A 26,095-nucleotide genomic window follows, 5' to 3' on the forward strand; every position below is an offset into this window, starting at 1 on the left:
ACGCCGTCTTTTCAGTTTCGAGTCGACTAGTAGCCTAGCTGTGTCATTTCTTCCGATACTGCCCTCTGTAACCGGTAGGCGTGGCTTGGGAGTGTCCTCGTAGGGCAGCGAAGCAAGTGCATTCTGGGAGTTGTTGTCTTTCATCCACATGAGCCAAAAATACATTTTCTGGCTTTTCTCAGTCTAGAAGACACCAACTTCTAAAATAATTTCACATTTCTACTACATAAATGACCCAATTTAAATACACATTCATCTTTCCAGCAGTGAAATATCCCTTTGTCCATTCCACAGATTCCCCCCAAAACAGCATCAAAAGTAGTCAGTCAACATGTCAGCTTTTGTCTTTGCAGCCTGGTCGCATGTTTACATGCAAGCCCCTCATGTCAACAAAACAAGTCACACAATGCATGCATGCTGTCAGGTGTTTCCATGAAGCTCTTTGTCATTTAAATTCAGCTGACAGCAAAACCGCTGCCACGTGTGTCCCTTTCATCTCACTAATGTACAGTTTAAGTTCCTTTGACTAGAATAAATGCATTACAAATCTGGAATATTCCGATTTGGGAACATATTTAGAAAGGTAAGAAGACAACTGGCTCTCAACAGGTTTTGGTTCAGGACTCAGACTTTACATTTAACATAAAGGGTACAAAAGTAATAGTAAATGTTACCATAAACTGCATAGGCACAACAATAAGTGTTTAGCATTTAATAATAAAAAATAATTTTAGAAGTTTTATGCTCTCAAATCTCTCAAATCTTTCAGAGATTTGCTATATAGTATTGGTTTACATGAGTGTATTGTATGTACAGGGAAAGTTGGATGTACCATATTCAACTTATACTGTATATCACTCACTGGGCGAAAATGTTTGTTAACTGTAAATTAGGCTATTACCTAAAAGACTATGCATTGCAGTATTCAGGAATTACAGAGGTTTGATAAAGCTGTTATGGTTAAAGAGGTGGCCAGTTGTGAAACCTTGAAAAATCAACATTGTGTCTCGTCGGTGTTTGTGCATGTGAGTTGGTCGACTGATTGGAGCCTTCAAGGCCCATGGCTCTATTTACTGTTTGAAATAGTTTGAAATGATCCCATTAAAAGTATATTATATTCATAATATTCCTCTTAATCCACTGCATAAAAGTCCTTTCAGGTCAAAACAGATACAAATGGAAAGAAGAGAGAGAAAACTACCATTTTGGATTATTTGTTTTTGTCTTAATGCATTCTGGTATTGCCTTTTCTATGAAAGATGCGTGCAATGCTGTGTTTTCATAACAGATAGTACAATTCAAGTCAATGAATCTTGAATTCTGATTGGACGAGCCACGGCACCTTTGAAGAAAAATGCCATTTGTGCAAATAAATCTTCAGATGTATGTTGATGAGCACTTTGGTAGACACTAATGGGACGTTTGCTATTTGAAACGTGTGTTTTAAATGTGTCTGCTTACCGTGTCAGAAACCCTTTTGTTTACTTTGGCCTGCCCTACCAACTCAAACATAACACGCTATACTAATGCACACATTTCAGGGGCTTTCCCAACTTCCTGCGTAATGTTTACGCTCTGTTCCTTAGGCCCGTACTATTCCTGACTCTCCACAGGGAATCTTGTAAATCAAATAAAAATCAGGTAGTTCATATAAAATATTGTCTGCTGTTGAGAGACATTTGTGAACAGCAGGTGGTGATTTATTGTGTTTCTGATGCCCACCATTATTGTTTTTGCAGAACAGAACGTTCATTCATTTTCTCATCTCTCAGGAGTCATCATATTTGGATTAATTTTACATGCAAACAAAACCATTCTGCTTCATATGGCGTAATACAGCCTGAGGTGTTCAATGCCCTGTAACCTAAAATTGACCACATTGAGCAACAAAGTTTTTGGACGGTGTTGTATAGTGCTTGGCCTAATGAGATTTAAAGGGGTCATAATGTTCCTTGAACTGTTGAGGTAAGAGACGAGTTCAGCCCTGATGTCCTCCCAGTCCAAAAAAGAGTATTAATTCAATTTAAGCTGTGAAAAAAAAAAAAAAAATCCTGTTTTGAAATTTGAAACGTTAGTCTGAGACGGTCACACATGACCACACTTACACGTCATTGACCTTTTTTGGTGTGTCCAGTCATGGTGAGGTAATGCGCAGGAAGAAGGATAGATACTATTATTCTTAAACAATAGAGGAAATAATTAAGCATAAAATGAGGAAAAGTTTGCCATACCTTGTACTATTTCCAGCTCTGCATTATAAATCAGCCTCTGCTTTACAGTGGCATGTCTCAGCATGCATTATTTTGTGCTATATGTAGGCTTTGCAAACATGCCCTGTCAGAAAAAGTATTGGTGCAATATCTGTATCCTTAAAATGACAACTTTGTACCTTATTTACCCCTAAAAGGTTCATAGTAGAATCTACTCCAAAGTACTATGTACCCTAAGGTACTACTATGAACCTTTTAGGGGTAAATAAGGTACAAAGTTGTCATTTTAAGGGTATTGCCCTTGTGACAAGCTGTTACCCCTCCTAATGATAACATTTTTGCACATCTTTCTGACAGTGTTCTGTTTTTGAATGAGGATGGGGTTAAAAACTATTTTGGATGTGACAGCAGACACGCAGGCCTTGTTTGAGGACTTATTTCACATGCAAAGGTGGTATTTACGTAGAAGTCTAAAGTCACAGCAGCCAAAAGTAATTGCATGCATGCAAATGGAAACTAGCTGCACAATTTTATGTCATTGTGTTGCAAAATGTGTCATGATGCATGCATTAGTGTTTACACTCTTGATTTTACAGTCATTTTTCTCTAAATATAGTGTGTTTAACAGGACGTGTGTTTTTGCTACATTAACCGAGCATTAGTGTCTGGCGACTAGTGTTTTGCTTCAGCTATGAAAGAGACATCCACTCTTGCATTGCGTGTTTGTGTATTTTGGGGACGGAGCGATGAACGGAGGGGTGTGTTTGTGTGGGTTGATTCCAAATATCAAGTTTCTCAGAAATTGCTTTCTGCACCTACAACTCATAAATTCACCATACATTCTTATGACACTTTGATGTTTTTAATCTGTTTTCTCTTTGTTTAACAGGAGATCATTGAAAAGCAAAGCACCTCCTCCTCCTCCTGTCCAGAAAAGCCTGGATGCTCCATTGCTGAGCCACAAGCTCCCAGCATACCCTCACCCTGCCATGGACCAGAAGGAAAACCTGCTGGAGAAGGATTTAACGCTCACCGTGGTCCTACCTGGAGGGGTGGAGAAGACCGTCGTGGTCCATGGCAGGTGAGGGGTTTTGTTGGTTGTGTTTTAGGTACAGCTGGATTTGTAAAACTGCTGGAGGCTGGTCTGGAGTTCACTTGGTAAAGATGTTACATTTTAAGCAGGGAAGATGAAGGAAGAGAAGAGACAAGGAACAGTTTTTATCAAATAAACAAGCATCGAAATCGAGCAACTTAACTAGAAGCAGGTGAACTCAGTGGGTCACTATTGAAATCAAAAGAAACTAAAGGATACAGGCCATAAACACAGGAAACTTGAACAATGATATGACAGGAATAGAAAAGCTTCAAGATAAGAGTCTCTGAACAGAAATAAACACAACTAGCTGACAGAGAAGTGGAAAGTCAAAGTGATTTAACAATATAGTCGGAGTTCCCGTGGATTCTTAAAGATTCTTTTAAGAACGTTAAAAGTCTTAAATTTAACATAATATCAATCAAAAATGATTCATAATACTTGAACCGCTCACTATTTTAGTATTATTTATATACTATCATAGTATTTATTAATATTTTGGATTAGCTTCTGGTTTTAGTTTTTTAGTTTTAGCTCATTTTGTTATATGCTTTTATTATTATTATAATATTATTATTTTTTACATATTTCTATTTAGCTCTAATTTATTTTTGTATCAGTTTTAGTACTTTTTTTTATTCCAATTTTTTCAGTTAGTTGCCAAGGCAAAATTTAAGATTTTCGTTTTATGCTTTTTTTTTATTCCAATTTATTTTATTTTTTTTATTCCAATTTTAACTTTATCAACAATGCCCATTTATCGTTCCACTGTGCTTTTAATATGTTTGTTTTTGTGCCCCATTTTCAAATAGTTTTTTAAAGCATAAATAACTAAATTAAATTAAGTTTAAGCTTAAAACATGAACAAAATTTGCTAGTTGGATAAGAAAAGCTAACTTTATTCAACATATATTCTTTAAAAACACACTTCAGCTTTAAATAATGTCACAGCATTGTGCTCTGCAAACAACATTGAAAAAGATTGTGTTGTCTTTGGTTTGAGTTTCCCTTCATCCAGAAGTAATAATTGCCAAATATTTTTAAATTACAAATTACAATATACAGATGTGCTTGAGGAGTTTGTTGGCAAACCTTTAGACACAAGACTGGACATTTGTTGCTTTTGCAAGACTCTTTATTAGACCACGATGTTAATGTTGTGTACCCGTTAACAAATGGGTAGTAGCGCCCCTGACACTGCTCAGATACTGTATCATCTCTCATGATCTTACAAATCTAGTCCTTTACTTATTCAAATACCACTGTTCAGAGAGTTTATGATGATGTAATCATGTTGCCTACAAACTATTTTGAACATGGCGCATGTTTGGCAGGATGGAATAAACATTGCAAAAATTACAGCCTGAGCATGAGCACATGAAACATTGGTTCACTTGCAGCTGTGTCCGTTTCTGTAGCCCTAACAACCTGAACCGTTATGGATTATTATACTTTATTACAACTATTAACTTAATACAAAAATTCTCAAAAGCTGAGACGATTTTACGGAACTTTACTTTTAATGATTATGGGACACTTCTGCATGGAAGGTGTTAATCTCTGAGCCGTGCTGTATGTGAGATCATGAAGATTCTCAGATGATTGCTGTTATGAAACTAATCAGATGATTGCCGCAGTGAGTCAGCTGGGTGGGGCAGCGTGTTTCTCAGAGCTCCTGCAACTAATCTGGGTTGGTTTGGGGACAAAATGACGTTAGAGTAATACTGCATCTCGTTATGCTGTTTGTGATTATCATTAAACACTTGATCGATTTCAGCAGTTGGATCATTTGCTGTGCTCTTTGTGCCGTGTTTAGTGTCAGGGTGTTTTCTGTCCTCGACGCTTCATCTCAACTGTTAATGGTGTGCCAGTGGGATTTACTTAAACTTGGCTTAATAGATATAGATATTAATAGCATTACTTGAATATTAATAGCATTACTTGGATATTAATAGCATTACAGATATCTATCTATCTATCTATCTATCTATCTATCTATCTATCTATCTATCTATCTATCTATCTATCTATCTATCTATCTATCTATCTATCTATCTAGTCTGTCTGTCCATCCATCCATCCATCTATAATTTTTTCTTCAAATTAGACTGCACTATTAGACAGCACTTTGGTCAGCTTTGGTTGTTTTAAAGTGCTTAACAAATAAAGTTGGATTGGATTGGATTGGATTTGTGCTTTTACATTGTGTTGCTAAAGTATTATTTCTATTTCCCGGCACAAACCTGATCTCAGATTTCAGTCATCACATTTAATCATTGTTTCAATCTGTTCTTTGATCCCGATCACCTGTATGAAACCTAATTTTCCCTAAGTTCAACTTTTTGCCTGCTTAATGCTAAAACTGAAACCAAATTCAACATATTAAAGGCATTAATAATCAAATTCTTCACCTGCTTTTCTAAATGTGTGCCACCCAGACTTGCTGGCCTGCTTCTTAGCGGGATTAAATTATTGGCTCTGTGTTTCCAAAGGTTTCTCAGATCCTAGAATTCCAAAAGCAGCTGGAAAGCTTTTTGTGTCATAAGCTGTCTCGAAAGGATTTTCCACACTTTCAGTATGCAATGTGTCAAGCATATAGGTCATAGTTTTCACTGAAGCCTTACAGGAGTCAATGGAAAAGAAACCACATTTGAAATGATCCTCACTGTTTGGAAATGCAGTGGTAAAGGAATGAAAATTCTGTCTTTAATTACTCATTATTTACAACAAACCTGTGTGTTCCATGGAATACCAAAATATATATATTTTACAGGGAAGAAAGGCTTGCACAATTTCTTCTGAATTTCTCTGTTCACATGACTATATTGTTAATGTCACGAACACTTGAAAAACAATCAATTGAACTTCCTTGATATGGATTGCCCTGCAGCAAAATAGCATTAATGCAAATCCTTGATACTTCACAGATAGCAAAGCTTGTGTCGGAGTCACATGTTTCCTGGGGCTTTGGCTTTCATTCAACAACAATATATAATGGAAAAAAATATCTTTCATAACTTTTTGAAACCGTAAAACACAGATGCTTGTGTCCTAAAGGAAAAGTTCACCAAAACAATTGCATTTTTGTCCCCATGTATTCAACTTCATATCATTCCAACCCAATTTTATGTCTTCTGTTAAACACAAAATGAGATGTTATCAGAATGATTGATAGCAATTGAAGTCTGCTCTGCTTTTGCATGTTTTTCAGCAAACCCATGATGGACCTGCTGGTCATGCTTTGTGCAAAGTACCACCTGAACCCTTCTGGCCACACCATAGAGCTCGTCACCACCAACAGGAACAATGTGAAGTTCAAACCCAACGCCCTTATCGGAGCCCTAGAGGCTGAGAAGATCCTGCTGAAACCGAAAGGCATGGAAGAAAAAATCAAAAGGACGGGATCACTTATGCCTGAGGTTTATACACCACTGTACCTTAAACATGAATTAAACACAAAGTCCCCATGAAATCAAAATTGATTATGAAACGACCATAAGCAGCTCTATAAAAGATAATAGTGTCAGTATTCAGCTCAACACTCTTAGTGTTGATCTAATTCAGTTCAATAACAGTGGCAGTGTTGCAAAGTTAATCATTTATTTTTTTTAAATAAATGCAGTATGTGAAACAGTATGCACTATTGCAAACAGTGGCTTAGCACTTGACCGTTCTCTACGACACTAATAGTAGTATGCTAGCGTGCTATTCTGAATTCAACCAATAAATGTTTTAATCAGTATTCATCTTGTAAATAACAATGGCTATTTTGGAGTTTTATTTAATGCTTATTTAAAAATGCCTTTACTTTTCACTGATTCTGATTCGTGCGCTTACTATAACCACGCGTAACAACGTCACATTTGCAAAAACGTGCATATGCCCGCCTCCAGAGCAAGACTTCGACAAATAGTTATACATCATCACACCATAGACCCGCCCACTGGCATTACATTTGCCATGCTGTCTACACTGATACAGTACACAGATGTGTGTTCAGTTTCTGACACTCCACGCACTTGAGTCTTTTTCCCAGCTATTTCCCAGCATTGGAAATAAGTAGATGGTTTATTTTAAATGCATCCCGGTTCGCGTTGAAGAACTATATGAATGAATGAATGAATGATGCATTTATATAGCGCTTTCATATGTACTTTTTGTTTTGTAAACAAGGCACAGTGTAATGGAAAGTTTGCAAAGAAACTTTTGTTAAAATATGAAGCAGCCGATTGCATTGAGTCTGACAGCAGCTGCATCACAGCCATGAGTAAATGATTTTATAATGCATTGTCTGTAAATTATGGTTTTATTTGGATAATGTTTTCAAAACACTTGCTCACATGCAATATCAAAGGGGGGTGTTGATACTGTATCCTATGCAATGACGTTAGCCAATCATAACAGTGGCTGTGTACTGACAAGCCTTAAAGGAGCCGCCGCTTACAAACAGATTATGTCAGACAGAGGAATGAAGGTTTAAAATAGTTTCCCCGCATATATATTTGTTTTGTTTTCTTTGTGCAAAAAGATTAACATTATAAGTGAATCTCAAGGAACATATTAAAATAAAATAAAAAATCCATCTCATGACCCCTTTAACAATGCTATCTAAATAAATGCTTGACTGATATTACTTCTGTTTTATTTGTCACACTGTAAATGAAAGGTTCATTTGTGTGCTCTTGTATTCTTCACATTACAGAAAATACATGCATTAAATTAGCATATTGTGCACAGTACATACTATATACTTTAGCAAAAGTAAAAATACTTTAAAAATCAGTATTTACAGTACTGATCAGTAAAAATCAGTAAAAATCAGTAAAAATCAACCAGAAACATGTATTTAGAAAGTAAATAAGATCCATTTTGATGTTGACTAAGCAGAAAAGTAAATCTTTAAACAGGGTTTAGTCATTTTCATGTAGACATTTGTTCATTTAGTCACGAATAAAGGCATATTTGTTTTATCTAGATGATTGAAAGAAACAGAGCATGGCTGTACAGCATACTAACAATCCACTTCATAACGGATGACAAACAATATCACATTACAGCAAAACAAAAAAGCATGTTTGCCTCAGCAAACTTCCAACCAGACCACATGATGAGTATTTAAATTTTAAAAAAATATTAATATATCTATTAATAATCTAACCCTAATCTAAATTAAAATGCTAAAAAATAAAAACATCAATCTTTTAATACCAAGCTACTAATATATGGCAAACCCCCCCACCCCAACACACACACACACACATACACACTCTTGCAGTACTTATTTTTCTTCTCTCTTCTCTTTCAGGCAACCGTACGATTAGTGATAAACTACAAGAAAACCCAGAAAACCATTCTCAGGGTGAGTCCTCGGGTTCCTCTACGAGAACTGCTTCCGGCTATCTGCGAGAAATGTGAATTTGACCCGCAGACCACAGTTTTACTACGACACGTCCACTCGGAAGACACTTTGGACCTGAGAAGCTCCCTCAATGACTTCGGTCTGAGGGAAGTGTATGCAAGAGACACCAGAGGTCAGAGCCCAGTGTGTGTTTATGCTAAGTACATTAAAATGACTCGGTCATGCAGGACTGGTTTTTATAAGGTGACATTGAGATTTTCATTATACTGTGCTCTTGGGTTTGCTTATTTTCCTACAGTTATTAGCCCTGCAAGTCCTATAAGTCTGCCTCCATCTCCTACTCACTCAGGTAAGTGACATTAACATTACATTTTCCATTTTAAAAGAATAGTTAATCCGAAATGAAAGTTATTATTGACTCACCCTCATTTTATTCTAAATTCTAAAATGATATAAAGTTGAAATATTGTTTATTTTTGCATGAACTATTCCTTTAAGTAAGAAATTAATAATGTCTAACTACTAAATGCATTAAATCACAGAAATATTTCATCATGGGAAAGAGAAAATCAAGAGGGAGAAAGAAAATAAGCGGACATTCAGCTTATTTCGGAAAGGAAGTAAGAAGCAATCTGAACAGGTGAGTTATGAAATCCTATATGTATTTAACAAAGAACGATAACATGCTTTGAGATTATTATTTTTTTTGGTGAAGTTAAGATAAGGTCAAAGGCATGTGTGTTTTACATTTCTTTGTAAACATTCCCTGAGCACCAGTGGTCATATTTGTTTTATGCAAATTTTTAAAGACTTTACTTACTTGTGATTGGCTCACGGGTGGGACTGGTTGGGAGTGTGCTGACTTACGATTGGCTGTCTCTCGTTAAAGTCTATGACCGTGAGTGCACCGGCATCTCCAGTGCACAGGAAACAGAGGCCGGTCAGCATGAGTTCCTTCAGCACGCATTCACCGATTACATACGATTCCAATACCATGCCCTCCGACATGCCAAAGAAAAGACGAGCCCCGTTGCCTCCTAGCATGATGTCGCAGAGCATGCCTAGTGACCTCAGTCATAACCACGGGGCTGTGCATCCCGATGGTAACCAGGTATGTAGCGCTGTTCTGGGATTCAGTTAATATTTACTAGGAACACTTGGCTTGAACATGCAGTGGAGTCCAAAAGTCTGAGATCAGATTGAAAGATTTTCATGTAAACAAAGTTTTTGAGGAAGAATTCTGCACTATTTTTTTGATAACTAATCAAATGCAAGTAATTGAGTGACTGGTTTTGTGGCTCTTTGTACAGACGGTCATATGTTTTTCTTCCATTGACGCTCAAAGATGCTTTTTGGATCTTCATAAATCATGCTTGAGAAACATGACCTCAGGTTTTGTTCATGTAGCTCCAGTGCTACTATCATTAATGCAAAAGACACACAATCCAGATACTAAGACATTCTCAAATTCATGTTTTTCTGATATGACTTGTAATGTGTACATTTTTGTACGTTTATATTAAATTAGAAAAAGAACACAAAATAGCAGATATGTTCACTAGTGGTCTCAGACGTTTGGAACTAGTTGTGCAAAATGCAGTGACCCCAAAAAAATTATTTGGACACTTAAGCTTGTACATAAGCCTTTATGAGCCTTCATTATTGTGGAAGTCTTTTAAAGAAAAATACTTGACAAACTATATTTTGTTTGTTTGTTTGATTTTATAATGTTTTGCTATAATTTTATTTTGGTTTCTATAAAACAAACTATAGAAAATAAAATATATGCACCGACATTCAGACATTTTTAAGTTTCCAGACACTCAAATTGTCGTGGAAGTCTTTTAAAGAAAAGAGAAAAGATTCGGTAACCTGTTATTTCACGACCTCAGTTCAAAGACCAAGTATCTATGTGTAAACGGCACTCTGCAAATACAATGAGCGGTTCAACCTTGCTTTCACAGTATTTGTTTTGTTTCTACGTAAACTCAGTGCTGGGTTGAGTCATTTCATCACCTTGTCATTAGGGAATGTGGTTACGTTTTCCACAGCCAAATATTTGGAATTATATGTCACATTTATTACTGTCCCTCTGCCCGCTTTCCAAAGAATACGGCCCCTCTGAGCCGGGGATCCTCGACAGAGTCGTCCTTCAAGAAGTCTTCCACCAAGCGTAAGGCCCCCCCGCCCCCCACCTCGAGCAGCCCAGCCTCTCCTGATGAGACCACGCCGGACAGAGGCATGACAGGTCGGTCTGAAGGCTTTCTGAGAGTATGCTTGTGCTCACTAGCAGTTTCAGGGGGTTTCTTGGCTCATGGTGATAACGTCTGTGCACTGCATCCACACAATCATTACATGCTGATTCACTACATAACTGAAATGAGTCAATTACTTAATAGCACTTTATGTTAAAGGTGAACTAAGTAACTTTTTTTACCTTAACTGAACAGCTTCGGAGTCATTGGAATGGTTATATTACTTATTTCGGGTTGAATGGTGGTCGTTTCGCACCCCCCTGGTGCCCGTGAGCGGAAAATACGCACTTGCAACTTTGATCCGGCGGGTCGCCGGCCGCCGCATCAGGAAGTCTCGCGTGATATCAGGTCTCGCGATGTAAACAATTGCTTTACGGCCAAAAGAAATCTGCTAAAATGCTGTCATTATTGCGCTCCCTCACGCTGTCCGAACCCGAATGAAGAAGACGTTTTAAAGAATGTCCCATCTGCTTTGATGTCGTTGATCTATAGCCTCTGGTGTCTGAGAATCGCCAACGAGTTTTTACAACAGTGTTGTCAAATATCTATTCCGAAGCTGTGTGGGGAGCTCTAGAGAGAAACCTGCCAGCAAAAAGCGAGAATACAGCGAAGAAATCCCGAAGCTACTGAGTGCTGCTTTAACAAAGAGAATGTAATGTTATAGTTAATTATTGAAACATCTGGAGGCAATTTTTTTTGCCATGTAAACAATTGAATTTTTATAAGATTTTGCTATATTATATTAATATAGTTTTCCTACAAAATACTATAGTTATTAAAAAAGTTACATTAATAGAATATTACTTTATATATTATTATATTATATTATAGTTTCTATAAAACAAACTAGAAAATAAAATAAAAAGAGTTATAAAAAAAGTTATATGATTAGTTATTTAGAATGTTTAATTTTGAAAAATATATATTTTAATGCATGAACAACCCTGTGTTTATATGAGCTAAGAAACAAGAATTTAGTATCATGGCTATTTCATCATGTTTTGTGCTTTGTAATCTGTTGGCAGTGGGTGGAAAAGTAAAAAAGAAAGCTATTATTTAGAGTTTAGGCTATTATTATGTCATTATTCAGAGGATTTTGTGCGTGAAAGGGCTTGATTGAGCACAGCAGCTGTACTTTGAATGGGTGGGCATTTGGGGACAGTGCAGATGAGCCAGTGTGTGTTGCCTTTGACTCTCTGTGTGTTTTGTCTCCACCTAGTGGTTGAACAGACCCATCACCACTTTCTCTGATTTGATCTACAAGCGTGGGGGATATAAATAGAAAAGTAGCTATAAATCAAATTACCCAATGTTTGTGTGTCCCGTTTATTAGAGTATCATTAGCAAAGCTTAGCAACATTCTAACATCTAAATCTATCTAAATCTCAGAGGGCAGCGGTCTAGGTTTCGGATCTGAGCTGTGGTGTGCCTGAGTTGGGTGGTGGCTGGGCTGGTGAGAATTTACTAGATGTAACACTCGGTTAAATGTTTGCAGCTGTATTAGTTAGACTCTTTCTCACACTCGTACACACGTACGGGCAAACGGTTGCAAATGGGCCACAGCTGTGGTGTGTGTGTGTGTGTGTGAGTTCCTTCTGGGTGTAAACACAAATATGACATTTCATCAGAGGTTTTATATGAGCAAATGTGATTACACAAGCATTCAACCTGACATTTCCCTGGATGGAAATCATGAGGAATTGGACAATTCTGTTTCCAATTTCATTGAATGTTTGCGGCTCCCTAACAATTATTTAAGTACGTTTGAGCATTATATCTGGCTATGCTTATGAGTTTGACACGGTTTGTCTTTTTTACCAGTTCATAATAATGAATAATCAATCAATCAATCAATCAATCTATCTATCTATCTATCTATCTATCTATCTATCTATCTATCTATCTATCTATCTATCTATCTATCTATCTATCTATCTATCTATCTATCTATCTATCTATCTATCTATCTATCTATCTATCTATCTATCTATCTATCTGGATTCAGGTTTTGCATAATGTGTTCATTTTAATTCAGTTTATTAGAGTCCTCTACAGGAAATAGGGCATAGTAGAAATGTATAAACTTAATTTATTATGTAAATCACTTGTTCAGATCAGTTATATTCTGTTGATTGGATTTTTAAAAGATCATAATGACTTGGTGCTTTCATTATATTTTCTGACCCATGAAACAAATGTAATCTTTTCATCAATATTCACGCTGGAAGCGAGCGATGCAACAAAACAGGTCCTGTTGTAATCCATGCATGGCTGCAAACTTTGCTGTAAAGCTTTGTTGATTTTAATGGGAGTGTTGAGCATGTCGCTCATGCTGTGTTGAAGGGGTGTACGTCTTTGGACAAAACTTCTCTATGAAAGCAGCGCTCATACTGTAGTTTTTTCAAATGCATTTTTTCTATGAAGCAGAAAGTGCTGTCTAATCAGGGACCGAAATCTGCAGGCAGACTCTTCTCATTGTTCATAACTATACAAGGACGGCCTTCCGAGACCCAGCAGGGATCATTCGCTCGGTTTTGTTTCTTACAAGTGTATTTTATGAATGCTTTTGCAACTTTTGCTTAGTTGCATTGAGTTTCACAAGGCATTCCCCAGTGCAGGCTCAAGTCAACACTGATTGGCTGATGGCACTACAAGAAGCCCTGAACACTTTTTACTCTTTACCCTGTTAGCCTTCACCCACGCTTTTGAAAAAATCCCAAGAAATGGCATACCCAAACTAAAACAGATATAGTTCATGAACCCTTTGCACTAAAATAATAAGTATGGTCTCATTTGAATGCAGACACTTTGCAGTTTATTTTAACGTTTTTTTTATAAATAGCTTCAGTTTTGTAAAGTTTGTGGTGTAAATTTCCCCATTCAGTCTCATTCTTTCCTGCACACATTCACACCTCTTCGGCCTGGTTATAGCTCTGATTATTCTTTTCTTTTGTCTTCATTATAATTACGGACGACTTTCTATTCACATGTCTTCTTTCAGACTTGTGGTGAAAAAAAGTCAGAAATACACATTTAGGTCTTTATTTTACTAAACTTTGTCTGTTCACGTCTGTAGATTTCTCATCAATTCAACAAAAGTTGGCGTTCTTAATCAACACGCTGCTCCGCGATCGCTGTCTTCTTCCTGTCATCACATGCACTGCTGGAAAGCTCTCTCTCTCTCCTGTACAATGCTGTCGGATCCAAATATGGTCATTTCCTTTTTATCAGCAACCAATCGTGAAAGTAAAAGGGCTGAATGCGCAATCTCATTGGCCGATGATAAATCTTTAAAGCCCGTTTTCTCAAAATGACCTTTCTCTCACACTCCAAGTCCGAAATCTCCACTTCAGTAGCACCGATATACACCAAACTTTCCAGTCTTGTACCTAGTTATATTATGAAGACATTTACAGAGGGATTTGTAAATTTATTATTCCTAGCCTGATTTATATAACATTTTATTCCAAAAAACATGGCGAAATTTTTTTCCATTTTTTTTAAGGCTATTGACAGTATATCCTGATTTACAGGATAACAAAAGTAGATATCCATAAATCCCTCTGTAATTTTTTTCCCATCTAATATGTGAACACAGTGAAAAAATAATTTTTAACCTGGCTTTATCCAATACTCAGATTTCGTTTTTTTTAAATATATGCAAAATAGCATATATTAAATTAGATATTGCCTAATTTGCATATTTAAACATTTAATTACAGAAAACTTGTAATACATTTTTTTCTCATCTTAATGTAGGTAATCAACTGGGATAGTTTTTAATGGTGATATCTGCTAGTTAAAAATTTTACCCTATTCACCTGTAGTGTCTCGCCTTAAAATTATTCATAAAAATTTGCTCAGCTAGGTGACAGGTGCATCTTAGGGCTAGCTAGCATGTTAGCTTAGCACACCATCAATACACGACAATTTATGAGATTAAAACCATGTTTTTGCTCCAAACTTTATAATGCAAGTCGAGTGTTTTTAATAAGTCAAAGCACTGCCTTTTGGGTAAAAAAATGTATAAATATTACTCGTCTCTATATAAATTCGATGTAAACATATGAGAATCTATCAGTATTTCTCAAAATCTGCACAATTTTGAACTAAAAGCTCTTTCATGACGACCGTACAGGAGTTGTTTTTTTTTTCTGAATGGGAGCAGCTGACGGTCATAATTCATATTAAAGGTACTATTGACTCATTTTTTTCTTTTTAGAACTCCTGAAACACATTAAGATATACCTGCCACTATAAGATTTTCAGAATAAAATAGAGGTCAAATACTGAAGCTTGATTCTTAGATCTGTTTAATGATGTATAGTTTTTCAGGGTAATTACAATCGTTTACATTAAAAAACAAAGAATGCTTCAGTGCGCCGTCGTCCTCGTGAAGTTTAAGAGGATGATTACAGTTATGCTTACAGTCAGAAGTTCTAATGACTGAGAAAGAAAATAAATATTTAAAGAGCCAGAAACACTTAAATAAGAGCTCAGAATGGAGCAGAGATAGAAGAGCAGCTACAGAAGGGCTTTGAATCTAAGTGTCTGGGAGAGATCACAGAGACGGCTCTCTGGATGTTTCTTCATCTCGCTGGTCTCCAGAGAGGACGATTGAAGAGCTGAATCAGGCGAGAGAAGCGAGACGTCTTAATTAACGCCACTCGCTGACTCTGAGGAGCAGAGAATCCATATTAACACTACATATACGGTACCACATCTCTCTCTCTCTCTCTCTCTTTCTCTCTCTCTATCAGCTGCTCCTGCATGAGAATGGGCATCACTTCAGTTTGATGTGGAAACCCCTGCTTCAGTGTAACTGCAACTGTACTTTTTAATATTTAAGCAATTGACTTTCTGCATTTCTCATGATTTTACGCTGCAGAACCAGTGTTGGAGTCTCCTCTGGAGGAGATCAAGGAACAGGAAGAAATGCATGTGACCGGCACTGTGCAGGAGGAGCACCTGGAGGATGACAGCAGCCTAAACCTGTCCGCCGACATCTCTCTGGACTCGGTCCGAGCTGGGACCACGTCTCCTTCTCAGAGTTCTGAGATTCTGGATAGTGGGACGTCCAGAGACAATCCATCATGTGACCTGTCCACAGATGCAGAGTATGTTCATTAGAAGCTCAGTGCACAGTGTGTTCATTTATATTCAGTGGCAGTTCAAAAATTTGTAATCAAACACTGTAATGACACATTGAAAGCAACGAGAACAAAGCAACCTAGAAATGAAACCTATTGATTCTCATATTAAAGGAGATTTAGGTTTGTTTTAATAAATGTATGTCAATTAGTGCTGTCAATCGATTAAAAAATGTAACGAATTTATCGCGCATTTTCTGTAATTAATCGAGATTAGGGTTAACGTAAAGTTTTAATTTACATTTAACATTTAAAGTTTTTAATATATTTTTATATTGTAATAATTACACAGTTACCTCCAAATTACTGTAGAAACAACATAAAAACGGGTGTTCTAAATATTTGATCTAACAGGCGGGAAATATACAGAAATTGTTATCAAACACTTCACAGTCTTCACTTCATAAATTATAACATAGATTAATCCTTATTAAAGCTACAAAAGTTGTTCAGTCAAGAGCAGGGAGTGATTTTCTCTTTGTGTTTTGTTTTTTGATTTACATTAATGACAGACAGCAACAGGTTTATTAGGCTGCTGTCACTTTAAGACGTTGCACACGATGTGGTTCTGACACATATCCGATGTCCTCACAACTCTTTACTGTCATTTAAGACTTTATTTAACTCATTTAAGACTGTGCTTATGAGGATACTTGAAAAAGCAGGCATTTTGGCATACTTTTGTGTGTTTTTGTGTGTCAAGCGCGAAAGAGAACTCAATGCGGCCGGTGTGCTCTCTGAAACGGCTTTTTGTGCGCACAAGTCGTGTGTGTCTGTCACACAGACATGAGATTCACAGACGCGCGCCAGTACAGATTTAAGTCCTTTTTTTGCGTCTTATCATGCTTGAATGGCACTTGAATGAATGATAGTGTGATCATATACTGTAGCACAGCCAAAGGATGACGGGAAAAAATGGATGCTTTTTAACAAACAAAAAAAAACAATCACATGTTAACGCTTTAATTTTGACAGCCTTAATGTAAATGTTTTTAGTTTTTCTAATTTTAAATTAATTGTAGGTAATTTATTTCATTAAATGTGTTCTTTAAACATTACATGGTTTTTACCCTTGACAGAGTACCTGAAGGCACAGTGAATGGAGAGATTAAGTCGGACCAGGCCGCAAGCTCTCATATCCAATCAGAAGAGAAAGGTAAGCTTCAACTGATGGGTGAGATCCTTCAACACCTCAGATTTCACTCAATGTTTTTTCTTAGTGCAGTGGTTCCCAAACTGGAGTATGTTAATTCTACTCCAACTTAAATAACATTTAAACCGAGCATGATTTCTAACAGGCAAAATGCCGTAGAAGATCAAATACATAACATCCAATCAAATTACCTCATCTTTTCATATCAAACTGACTGCATCCACACAAGCAGCATGCATATGATAAGTTGTGAGCTGATATGCTGCCTTAGCAAATCTCGCTATATTACTGCCGTCCTCGACAACCTTTGTAAAAGTATTAGCACTTAATTTTATGAAGAACAAATATAGAAACAGGCTGTGCATAGAGATTGATTTAAGACTCAAACTCTCTTCAATACAAAAACATAGCCCTTGTGTTCTTGATTTTAATATTGATAACTTTATACGAGCAAGAATGCAATTTTTCCCAAATATCCACATGATTGCAAATGTGGCATTGATTTCATACAACAAACAAAAGTGTTATACGTGATGTACAATTTTAACACAGTTTTGTATTGTTTGGTTTATTTTGCAACGAAATAATAGTTCCAACGAAAGCCACAGCAAAACTGCAACACAACGGTGTTTCGTGAACGAATCTGCAGCTTCAAACGCGAATCGCGAGAGTCAATGATTCAATGACCCATTCATTCAGCCACTTGCTTCATTACTGAATGAATGATTGACTCGATGGGTCACTCATTAAGACAGTGACTTACCACTACCTACTGGTGGTTTTAGTTTAATATTTAAAATCTTTGGCTCTCCTGTAGCTCAAACAGTAGAACGTTGGCGCTTGCAACACCAAGGTCATGGGTTTGATTCCCAGGGAAAGCAAGAACTGATAAGAATGTAAATGTGTACCTTGAAATGCAATGTAAGCCGCTTTGGATAAAAGCATCTGCCAAATGCATAAATGTAAAAGTATCACTTCGCTTTTACCATCATTGCATATTTATTGAACATTTTCTATTTAAACCATTATTTATTTTATATAGGTATTTTATAAGAGTAAAAAAATGCATGGGAAAATCAATTTAAATGGGCAATTATTGTCCCTTAATGGAAAAGGTGTAGAAGGATGTTAAATGCTTCTGGGGGTACGACACTGTGAAAAGTTTGGGAACCACTGCCTCAGTGAACTTTATGCGATTGTTATTCATACTTTAATATCAGAATGACTCGTTTTGGCAGCTTAATTTCAATAAATGCTCTGGTTGGACTGAAGTTTTGAGGTCTGAAATTTACAGTAATACAATGAACTCTTTAATCAAATCTAAAATTTGATTCCTCATGACACAATCCCTATAAAAACTCATTAGAAAGCAGTTTGATGTGCAATGGGCTATGTATTCCAGTAAAACTCTAGTGACAAAATGAAAGGCTTCGATGCATGACTTTGTTTTCTCTTTTTGTAGAGCCCCTGGTGGAAAAGACAGAAGAGGCAAGTCAGCCATCTGAAAGTGTCCCTGTTCTGGAAAAGGTTTCTGCGAGCACCACAGAGAAGCCTGCATCTTTGATCAACACGCTTCAAACATCTGAATGCGGCGTCCAGACTTTGCAAGCCCAGTTCTTTGATTCAGACACGGTTGCGGCTTCCCCTGAGCCCAGCCATTCATCTCGCTCTGAGAACCAGATGCCTGAAACCATCCCCAATACTGTCAACTTCACTCACACCGAGACCCACATGCAGGCAGAACCCCAACAACCTTCTAATAAGCCATCGAGCTTATGCACTGAACCCTCCATGGCCCCGTCTACATCCTCAACAGGAATAAAGCGAGACATGGCCACTTCCACAGAAGAGCTGCAAGTTCCTGAACCACAATCACCTGCGATCCAACCATCTAAGGACTTGACATCTACACCAGCCTCTAAAGCAGGAAGCGTCCAGTATATTGTAGATGCCGAACCCAAACCAAAACCATCAAATGAGCTCACCCGTGAATACACGCCCAAAGTCGGCATGACCACCTACACCATCGTGCCTCAGAAATCTCTAGAAAAGCTCCGTTTCTTTGAGGCAGAGTTGACTCTGGAGCCTAATGTGGACTGCAAATCTGAAGCAAAGTCTCCCTCCAATGGCACGGTTGCTCTTAACGGCCATCAGAACGTCTTTGCGCAAACTAGCCCTTATACATCTCCTCCAGCAACCGCTTCGTCCCCAGTAGAAGAAGGAACCGAATCCGCAGTCAAAGACAAGAAAGTTCCACCTGCAACAAGACCCAAACCAGCCTCTTTCCGCCTGCCGCCGCACAAACGATCACCCGGGGATTACGTGATCTCCGCGGTCGTGCGCAGAGCGAGCATCGGCAGTAGCAGTAGCAGCAGTAGCTGCTGTAGCAGTCCTGCAACCCGTCCAAAAGAAGCCACAAGCGGCCCGCAGTTTGATGCGTTTGTTGCGCCGGACATCTTCCCTCCTCCACCACCACCAGTCCAATGGGAAGAGGAGGAAAATGCAAGAGCGAGTGATAAACCTCTACCTCAGAATACAGAGGTTGACGGTCCGCGGCCCAAATCTTCACAGTTTCCACCGTTGTCCTTTCTGCCCCATCAGAAGAGTCTTCCCACTAACCCCACACCTTCACTGAGTTTGGAGAAGTTGAGAACCTTTGCTGCACCCAAACCGTACTCGCCCTCAACACCTTCTCGCTTCGCTCAGGCCGTGTCCTCTGCTGTGAAGAGGACCCATTCTCTGTCCCATCATGCCCTGGGGGAGTCACCACGCACACATCCTCTGACAGCACAGAGATCCATTAGAGAATCGCCAGAGTCGCCGACGAGCACTGTGAGTGCGACCTCTACATCAACAGTTTGTTTGTTTTTGGGTGAATCTTTTTGATAATAATTTTTGAATTATTACTATTAGTATTATTATATTTTAGGGAAATTAATATTTGTATTATACATTTTAACAAAATAAAGACTATTTTTGAATCATTTTTGTGCATTGCAAAAGTCTTACATGCATATATAAATATATATATATATATATATAAATATATATATGTAAGAATTTGTAAGAATTTATATATGTAAGAATTTTGCAATGCAAACAAATTATTCAAAAATAGTCTTTATTTTGTTTAAATGTATAATAAAAATATTACTTTCCCTAAAATATAATAATACTAATAATTAAAAAATTATTATCAAAAATGATTCCCTAAAATATAATAATACAAATACTATTATATTTTATATATTATATATATACAGTACACACATATATATATATATATATATATATATATATATATATATATATAAAAATTTCCCAACATATTTTCATGACAATTGGGCATATTTTTTCATCCAGATTTGCTGTAATGCATTTGGATGTGTTTCTTTTGAATTGTTATGTCTATTATTCTCAGTTGTGATTTTCAATAGATTCCCATTACTGTATTACAGAGCAGAATCATTGAACAGGTCCCGTTTGTGCTATTTTTTAAATAATTGGTCTATTTCGACATGCGTTAGATAGACATGTTTGGCGGTTGCATTTCATTTTGCTGTTTTTTTCAGCATCTTGTACCATGAGAATTGCATGAGAATTATAAGTTAAAATAAGTAATGTTTATTTCTGTTGCACTTTTTTTTTAAATGCAAAAACACTTACTGTTTGTTGTGCTGATGCAATAGCCAATCAGATTACTGGAAGGTACCACCCAAAATGTCACTGTAACAAATTGCAAAATTAAAAACGAGGCTCCGTGTACTGCATATAAAATGGGTCATGAAAAATAGATTTTTTGTTGATTTGGGTGTAAAATATGGCCATGTCATGTCTGTGTCTTATATATTTGATAAGATTCTCTCAAAAACTAGCATGTATGTATGAACCATGCAGTGAGATGGTGAGAATACCATGCGGGTGGTTCTGCTTTCAGTACTTGGCACACCTGTTGTAGCCTCATTGTACTACAGTTGTTGTGCAAGTAAATAATCTATTGTGAAAAATACCCAGTTTAAACTGGTGCTGGTAAATTAATACTGGGAGTTGGATGACACTCATTGTGATGGCTGTGTGCGCACTCAATGTATTGACGCACATGGCTCATTAATCTATGTCCCCGATTGACCTGTCTACTCGTCTTTTGTCGTTGTGTCTCTGGGGTCAACTGTGAGCGTGTTTAGTGATGCAGGGCCCGGTGTGTGCTGTCAGCGTATACAATGTGTGTTTGGCCCTCAGTCTTGAGTCAAAGCTTTTGTTTGCTGATGAGTTTAAATCATTTTTAAGATTAAGATTCAGTCAAGTGTGTCTAATCTTTTGACTGATGGTGTATGTAAATAATGTTGTTTACGACAACGTGTTGTTATGTTGGTGCTTATAAAAGAAAATTATCAAAATATAATTCTTCCTGTGGAAGACATGATTTGGTTATTTAGATGTAAATAAACTAATACATGTATTTAGCAAAGGTACTTTAAATTGTAGTGACAGTAAAGACATTTACAATGTTACAAAATATTTCTGTTTCAAATATTTGCTGTTCTTTTGAGCTTTGTTCATCAAAAAATTCTGGGAAAAGAAAAGATCATGGTTTATAAAATATTTTTTTTTATTAAAATGTATTATTTTAATATTAATAATAATAGTAATATTATGCAGCACAACTGTTTTCAACATTTATAATAATCAGAAATGTTTCCTGAGCAGCAAATCATCATATTAGAATGATTCCTGAAGGATCATGTGACTCTGAAGACTGGAGTAATGACGCTGAAAATTCTGATTTACATCACAGGAATAAATTATATTTTAAAATATATTAAAATAGAAAATTTGTTATTGTGAATTGTAATATTATTTCACAAATTAATATTACTGTTTTTACTGTATTTTTGATTAAATAAATGGAGCCTTGGTGAGCAGAAGAGACTTATTTCAAAAACACAAAAACAAATCTGACCCAAAACTTTGGAACAGTAGTGTAATTTACAAAAGGGGGGAAAAATGTATTTTAAAATCATATTTAGTTAAAGGTGCTCTAAGCGATGTTGGGTGACGTCACTTCTTGTTGACGTTCGAAGTATTGTTATACAAAACGGAGGCTAGCTCGACCCTCCCTACTCCTCATCCCGTCCCCTCCCCCTCCTTTCGTGCTTTTCGGGACTCAGGACTCTTCTTTGCTATTTGTTTATCGGAACGTCGTCTCTTTTTGTTGTGTGTCGGCCACATCAAAATTCAAGAGAATATAATTCTAACGTTAGTCGTTGTCGTTGTCTAGGACATCTCTCCTCTAGCTAACTTCCCTCTTCATGCTTCTCCTCCACTCCCCACACCCCCCTTCATGTGCACGAACACTAACGCCCCACCCCCATCCCCAAATCATTCTTGTCTGTGATTGGCTGGAACACTGTTTGTTATGTTTCGTGGTCCAGGCTGGGCCAGTTGGTTTTTGTTGCCGTTTGTGGAGCCTGGGCTGTCTACAGAGACCGCGTTTTTTTACAGTGTGTTCAGGGGACGGGCAGCTAGCGGATAGTGAGGAGATGTTTGCTGGATGTGACAAAAAATGTTTCGGCCTAAAAAACGTGTGACATCGCTTAGAGCACATTGTTAATGATAATAATATATAATGAAATATAAAAAAAAATTCAGCCATATTGCCCTCCTTAATTTTCAAACTAGTGCATATTTACAGAGAGTGTAAATGCATTATTTTATGCACATGCATGTGTCTATGTGTGAGTGAATGTAGTCTTTGTAATGTATGTGTGAGTGTCTGTCAGCGGGAGTACAGTGGAACGGTCTGTGTCTTCTTCATGTGATTTATGCGCGTGACGCAGAACCAGCAGTGTCTCTTTTCTCGGACCCTGTGCCTGCCTAGTGCTCATCATGCTCAGTGTGTATTGTGTGTTTTCTTCCCCCCCTGTGGACCACAGGTGACAGACAATAGAGGAGGAGGCTCAGAGAGATCCAGAGAGGCCCCATCACACACAGCAGAGCCGAGCTCCTCCCGGGATGCTGGCATGGGAACATGTAAGATTGGAAATACTCAAGCGTCACCAGTGAGTGAATCTAACTCTAGATCTAACCATCGCTGAACCACTTAGAAACCCTGATAAAACAGTAACCTTCACTTTAAAGTAGGGGTGTCACGATACTGAACTCGCGATATGATATTATTATGATACTCCCAAGACATATGATAAAAGGTTAACAAAAAATGTGCTGTTGATTAAAATGCTAAATTGTATATTACATTGTGGGTGTAAATGAATAGGCTTGGACTTGGTGCTGGAAACCCAATGCACGGGACAATAGAGACACCAGAATAAAAATAATCAGGATTCTGAAGCTGAAAGCAGAATGATTAATTTAGACGAATTTGCTTGCACTCTGTCACTGACTAGATACAGTATATTTAAAATAATGTAGGCCTCTTTTTACTGGTAACAACATAAGACATTTGGCATTATCAGGACACACAAATATTCCCCCATTGCATTATTATACATTCTATTCAACATTATATATAGTAGTTTAATGTCGTACTGACACTAAAACTCTGAAAACACATGAACTATCCACGATACAAATTGTTACATTTTTTTTATTGCGATATATTGTGACACCCCTACTTTAAAGGGTAACTCTCGCCAAAATGCAACCTAGGGTCTTTTTGTTAATCTACCCGAGTCGAACTTTTGTGTAAAAGCATAATTAGAATGGAAACGCCACTTTTAAGTTTGACCGTATTTTCGTTTTCGGTCAAATTGCCTTTTGAATGGGAGTGCTTGGGGCACTTCTATGATAGCATCAAAATGGCTATTTTTAAAACACTAAGAAGGCTCGACACAACATGAAACTGTGCTGGAAGTATCACCAGAGGCTCGACACATGAACTCGAGCATTGAGAACATTGTTTGTGTACACAGAGTTTACTAAAAAGAAAGGTTTTGAAGTTTTATAAAAGAATCTCCGAATGCATCTTAACATGAGGAGAGTAAAGATGGAATCAGTTCATTACGTTGCATCCGGAGATCGACTACGACTGACAAATTTCCAGCCACCATAAAACACTAACTAATAAAGAGAGTCGTACAAAATCTTTCTTTTTAGTAAACTCTGTGTACACAAACAATGTTCTCAATGCTGGAGTTCATGTGTCGAGCCGCTGGTGATACTTCCAGCACAGTTTCATGTTGTGTCGAGCCTTCTTAGTGTTTTAAAAATAGCGATTTTTGATGCTATCATAGTCGTGCCCCAAGCACTCCCATTCAAAAGGCAAGTTGACCGAAAACGAAAATACGGTCAAACTTAAAAGAGGCGTTTCCATTCTAATTATGCTTTTAAACGAAAGTTTGCCTCGGGTAGATTAACAAAAAGAGCCTAGGTTCAATTTTGGCGAGAGTTACCCTTTAAAGGTCCTTTATGTACCACACCATCAATAACTGACGAATCATTTACAAAAGTTATTTGTTAGTTGTAAAGTTTGTTTGTGATCTTCTTTTGTCCACAGGGGTCTGAAGCATCTTTAGCACCGTCTCCTTCATTGAAGGGAATATCGGAAGTGTTTCATTCAGCGGAAGAGTGAAGCATTAATCCTTCATTGACAGAATCCTCAAACATTCTGCAGGTCATGAGAAAATCTTCTGTCTTCAGATTTTTTTTTTTTTTTTTTTTTTTGCAGTAATTAGAATATCATGATTTTTAGGTGTTTCACAAATCAGAAGACTTTCTGTACTTTTTATCTGGATCTGGACAGAACTGTGTAGAGCGCAGTCTTTCACCTTCACAGTGTGCTGTATCATTTATTTTATTTTTCTTGTTTTTCTTCACACAGCAGTTTTTTATTAGCCACAACACGCCTTACATATAATATAATATAAAATAAATATAAATAAAAAAATAAACACTTAAGAGTGACCATATCATATCTTTCAAGCTCCTAAAAGGACAAAAAGGAATTATTATTTTTTCTCTCTTTTTTTTTTTTTGTTGAGTGAATTATTCTTGTAATAAAAAATGAATTATGATTGTTCAAATAGCGTGGAGATGAACTATAGTTTTAATTTATTCTTCAGATGGACATTTCAGTTTTTTTCTTAATATCTGTTACACTTTCCCCTCTCAATAAAAAAATAACAGAGATCCTAATGATGTTATCATATATTAAAAATGTATTTTTGTGTTGTTTCTTGACATATGAATTATGAATTTGTAAATAGGCAGATGTGAAAGAAAATGCTCTGATCTATTTTGAGGCCTAATTTTGTTTAAATTATTATAGATTTGATTTATGTAATTATTAGCCGATAGAAATGGTACTGAAACGTCTTCAGTCACACCTGATCCTTAATCCCTTGCCAAGCATTAGTACAGACTGTATCGTTAATTATGGGCTGCAATTATAGTACGTTTAAATAATAATATGCTATGAAATTGAACAGTTTTCTGGATCCCACAACAACAAATGATTAATCAGAGCTGTTGCCAAGACAGAAAACACTGGGCTTTTCATTTCTTCTGAGGAGAAAACTGCTGTATCATTTGAATTCAACTCTCCTCTCTTTTCTGTATTAAAGTATAACTGACTTTTAAAAGTTTGTATCCTCTGATTGTGTTATTTTTTTATGTTTTTGATGCTGTGAGGATGTCAGTGTGTGATAAGTCTTATTTCAGCCACGTAGTGAACACTATAAAGTAGTTGTGTTTACTTACAGGGAGCAATTACAGCAATCCGACACTGACTTGACTGACACTTTATTATATGTATATTATTATATGTATTTGTGTCATTCATGGAAGATTCTGTTCAGTGGAGGATATTGTCAGTTTGTCATCAATAAAGGTTTAATGGAGCGGTGTGGAGGAACATGCC

At 36.9% G+C, this 26,095-nt stretch overlaps 1 protein-coding gene across 5 annotated transcripts in view; it reads left to right on the forward strand.

Moving 5' to 3' along the window:
- cobll1b (cordon-bleu WH2 repeat protein-like 1b) overlaps nucleotides 1–26,095 on the forward strand; it is a 51,953-nt gene extending 25,858 nt beyond the window's left edge. For 2 of the 5 annotated variants that reach the window (XM_084122859.1, XM_084122860.1), the window contains exons 3-14: nucleotides 3,100–3,291; nucleotides 6,515–6,722; nucleotides 8,609–8,834; nucleotides 8,961–9,011; nucleotides 9,205–9,302; nucleotides 9,552–9,773; nucleotides 10,772–10,910; nucleotides 15,806–16,034; nucleotides 17,147–17,223; nucleotides 18,683–20,052; nucleotides 23,154–23,279; nucleotides 24,734–26,095. In XM_084122859.1, the coding sequence (XP_083978985.1) occupies nucleotides 3,100–3,291; nucleotides 6,515–6,722; nucleotides 8,609–8,834; nucleotides 8,961–9,011; nucleotides 9,205–9,302; nucleotides 9,552–9,773; nucleotides 10,772–10,910; nucleotides 15,806–16,034; nucleotides 17,147–17,223; nucleotides 18,683–20,052; nucleotides 23,154–23,279; nucleotides 24,734–24,808 (3,013 nt within the window). In that variant the 3' untranslated portion in view covers nucleotides 24,809–26,095. The remainder of the gene's footprint in view (nucleotides 1–3,099; nucleotides 3,292–6,514; nucleotides 6,723–8,608; nucleotides 8,835–8,960; nucleotides 9,012–9,204; nucleotides 9,303–9,551; nucleotides 9,774–10,771; nucleotides 10,911–15,805; nucleotides 16,035–17,146; nucleotides 17,224–18,682; nucleotides 20,053–23,153; nucleotides 23,280–24,733) is intronic. The other 3 variants (XM_084122861.1, XM_084122862.1, XM_084122863.1) reach the window with 3 other exon arrangements.

The sequence above is a fragment of the Abramis brama genome (genome assembly GCF_963993115.1).
Source record: "Abramis brama genome assembly, chromosome: 8".
NCBI lineage: Eukaryota > Metazoa > Chordata > Actinopteri > Cypriniformes > Leuciscidae > Abramis > Abramis brama.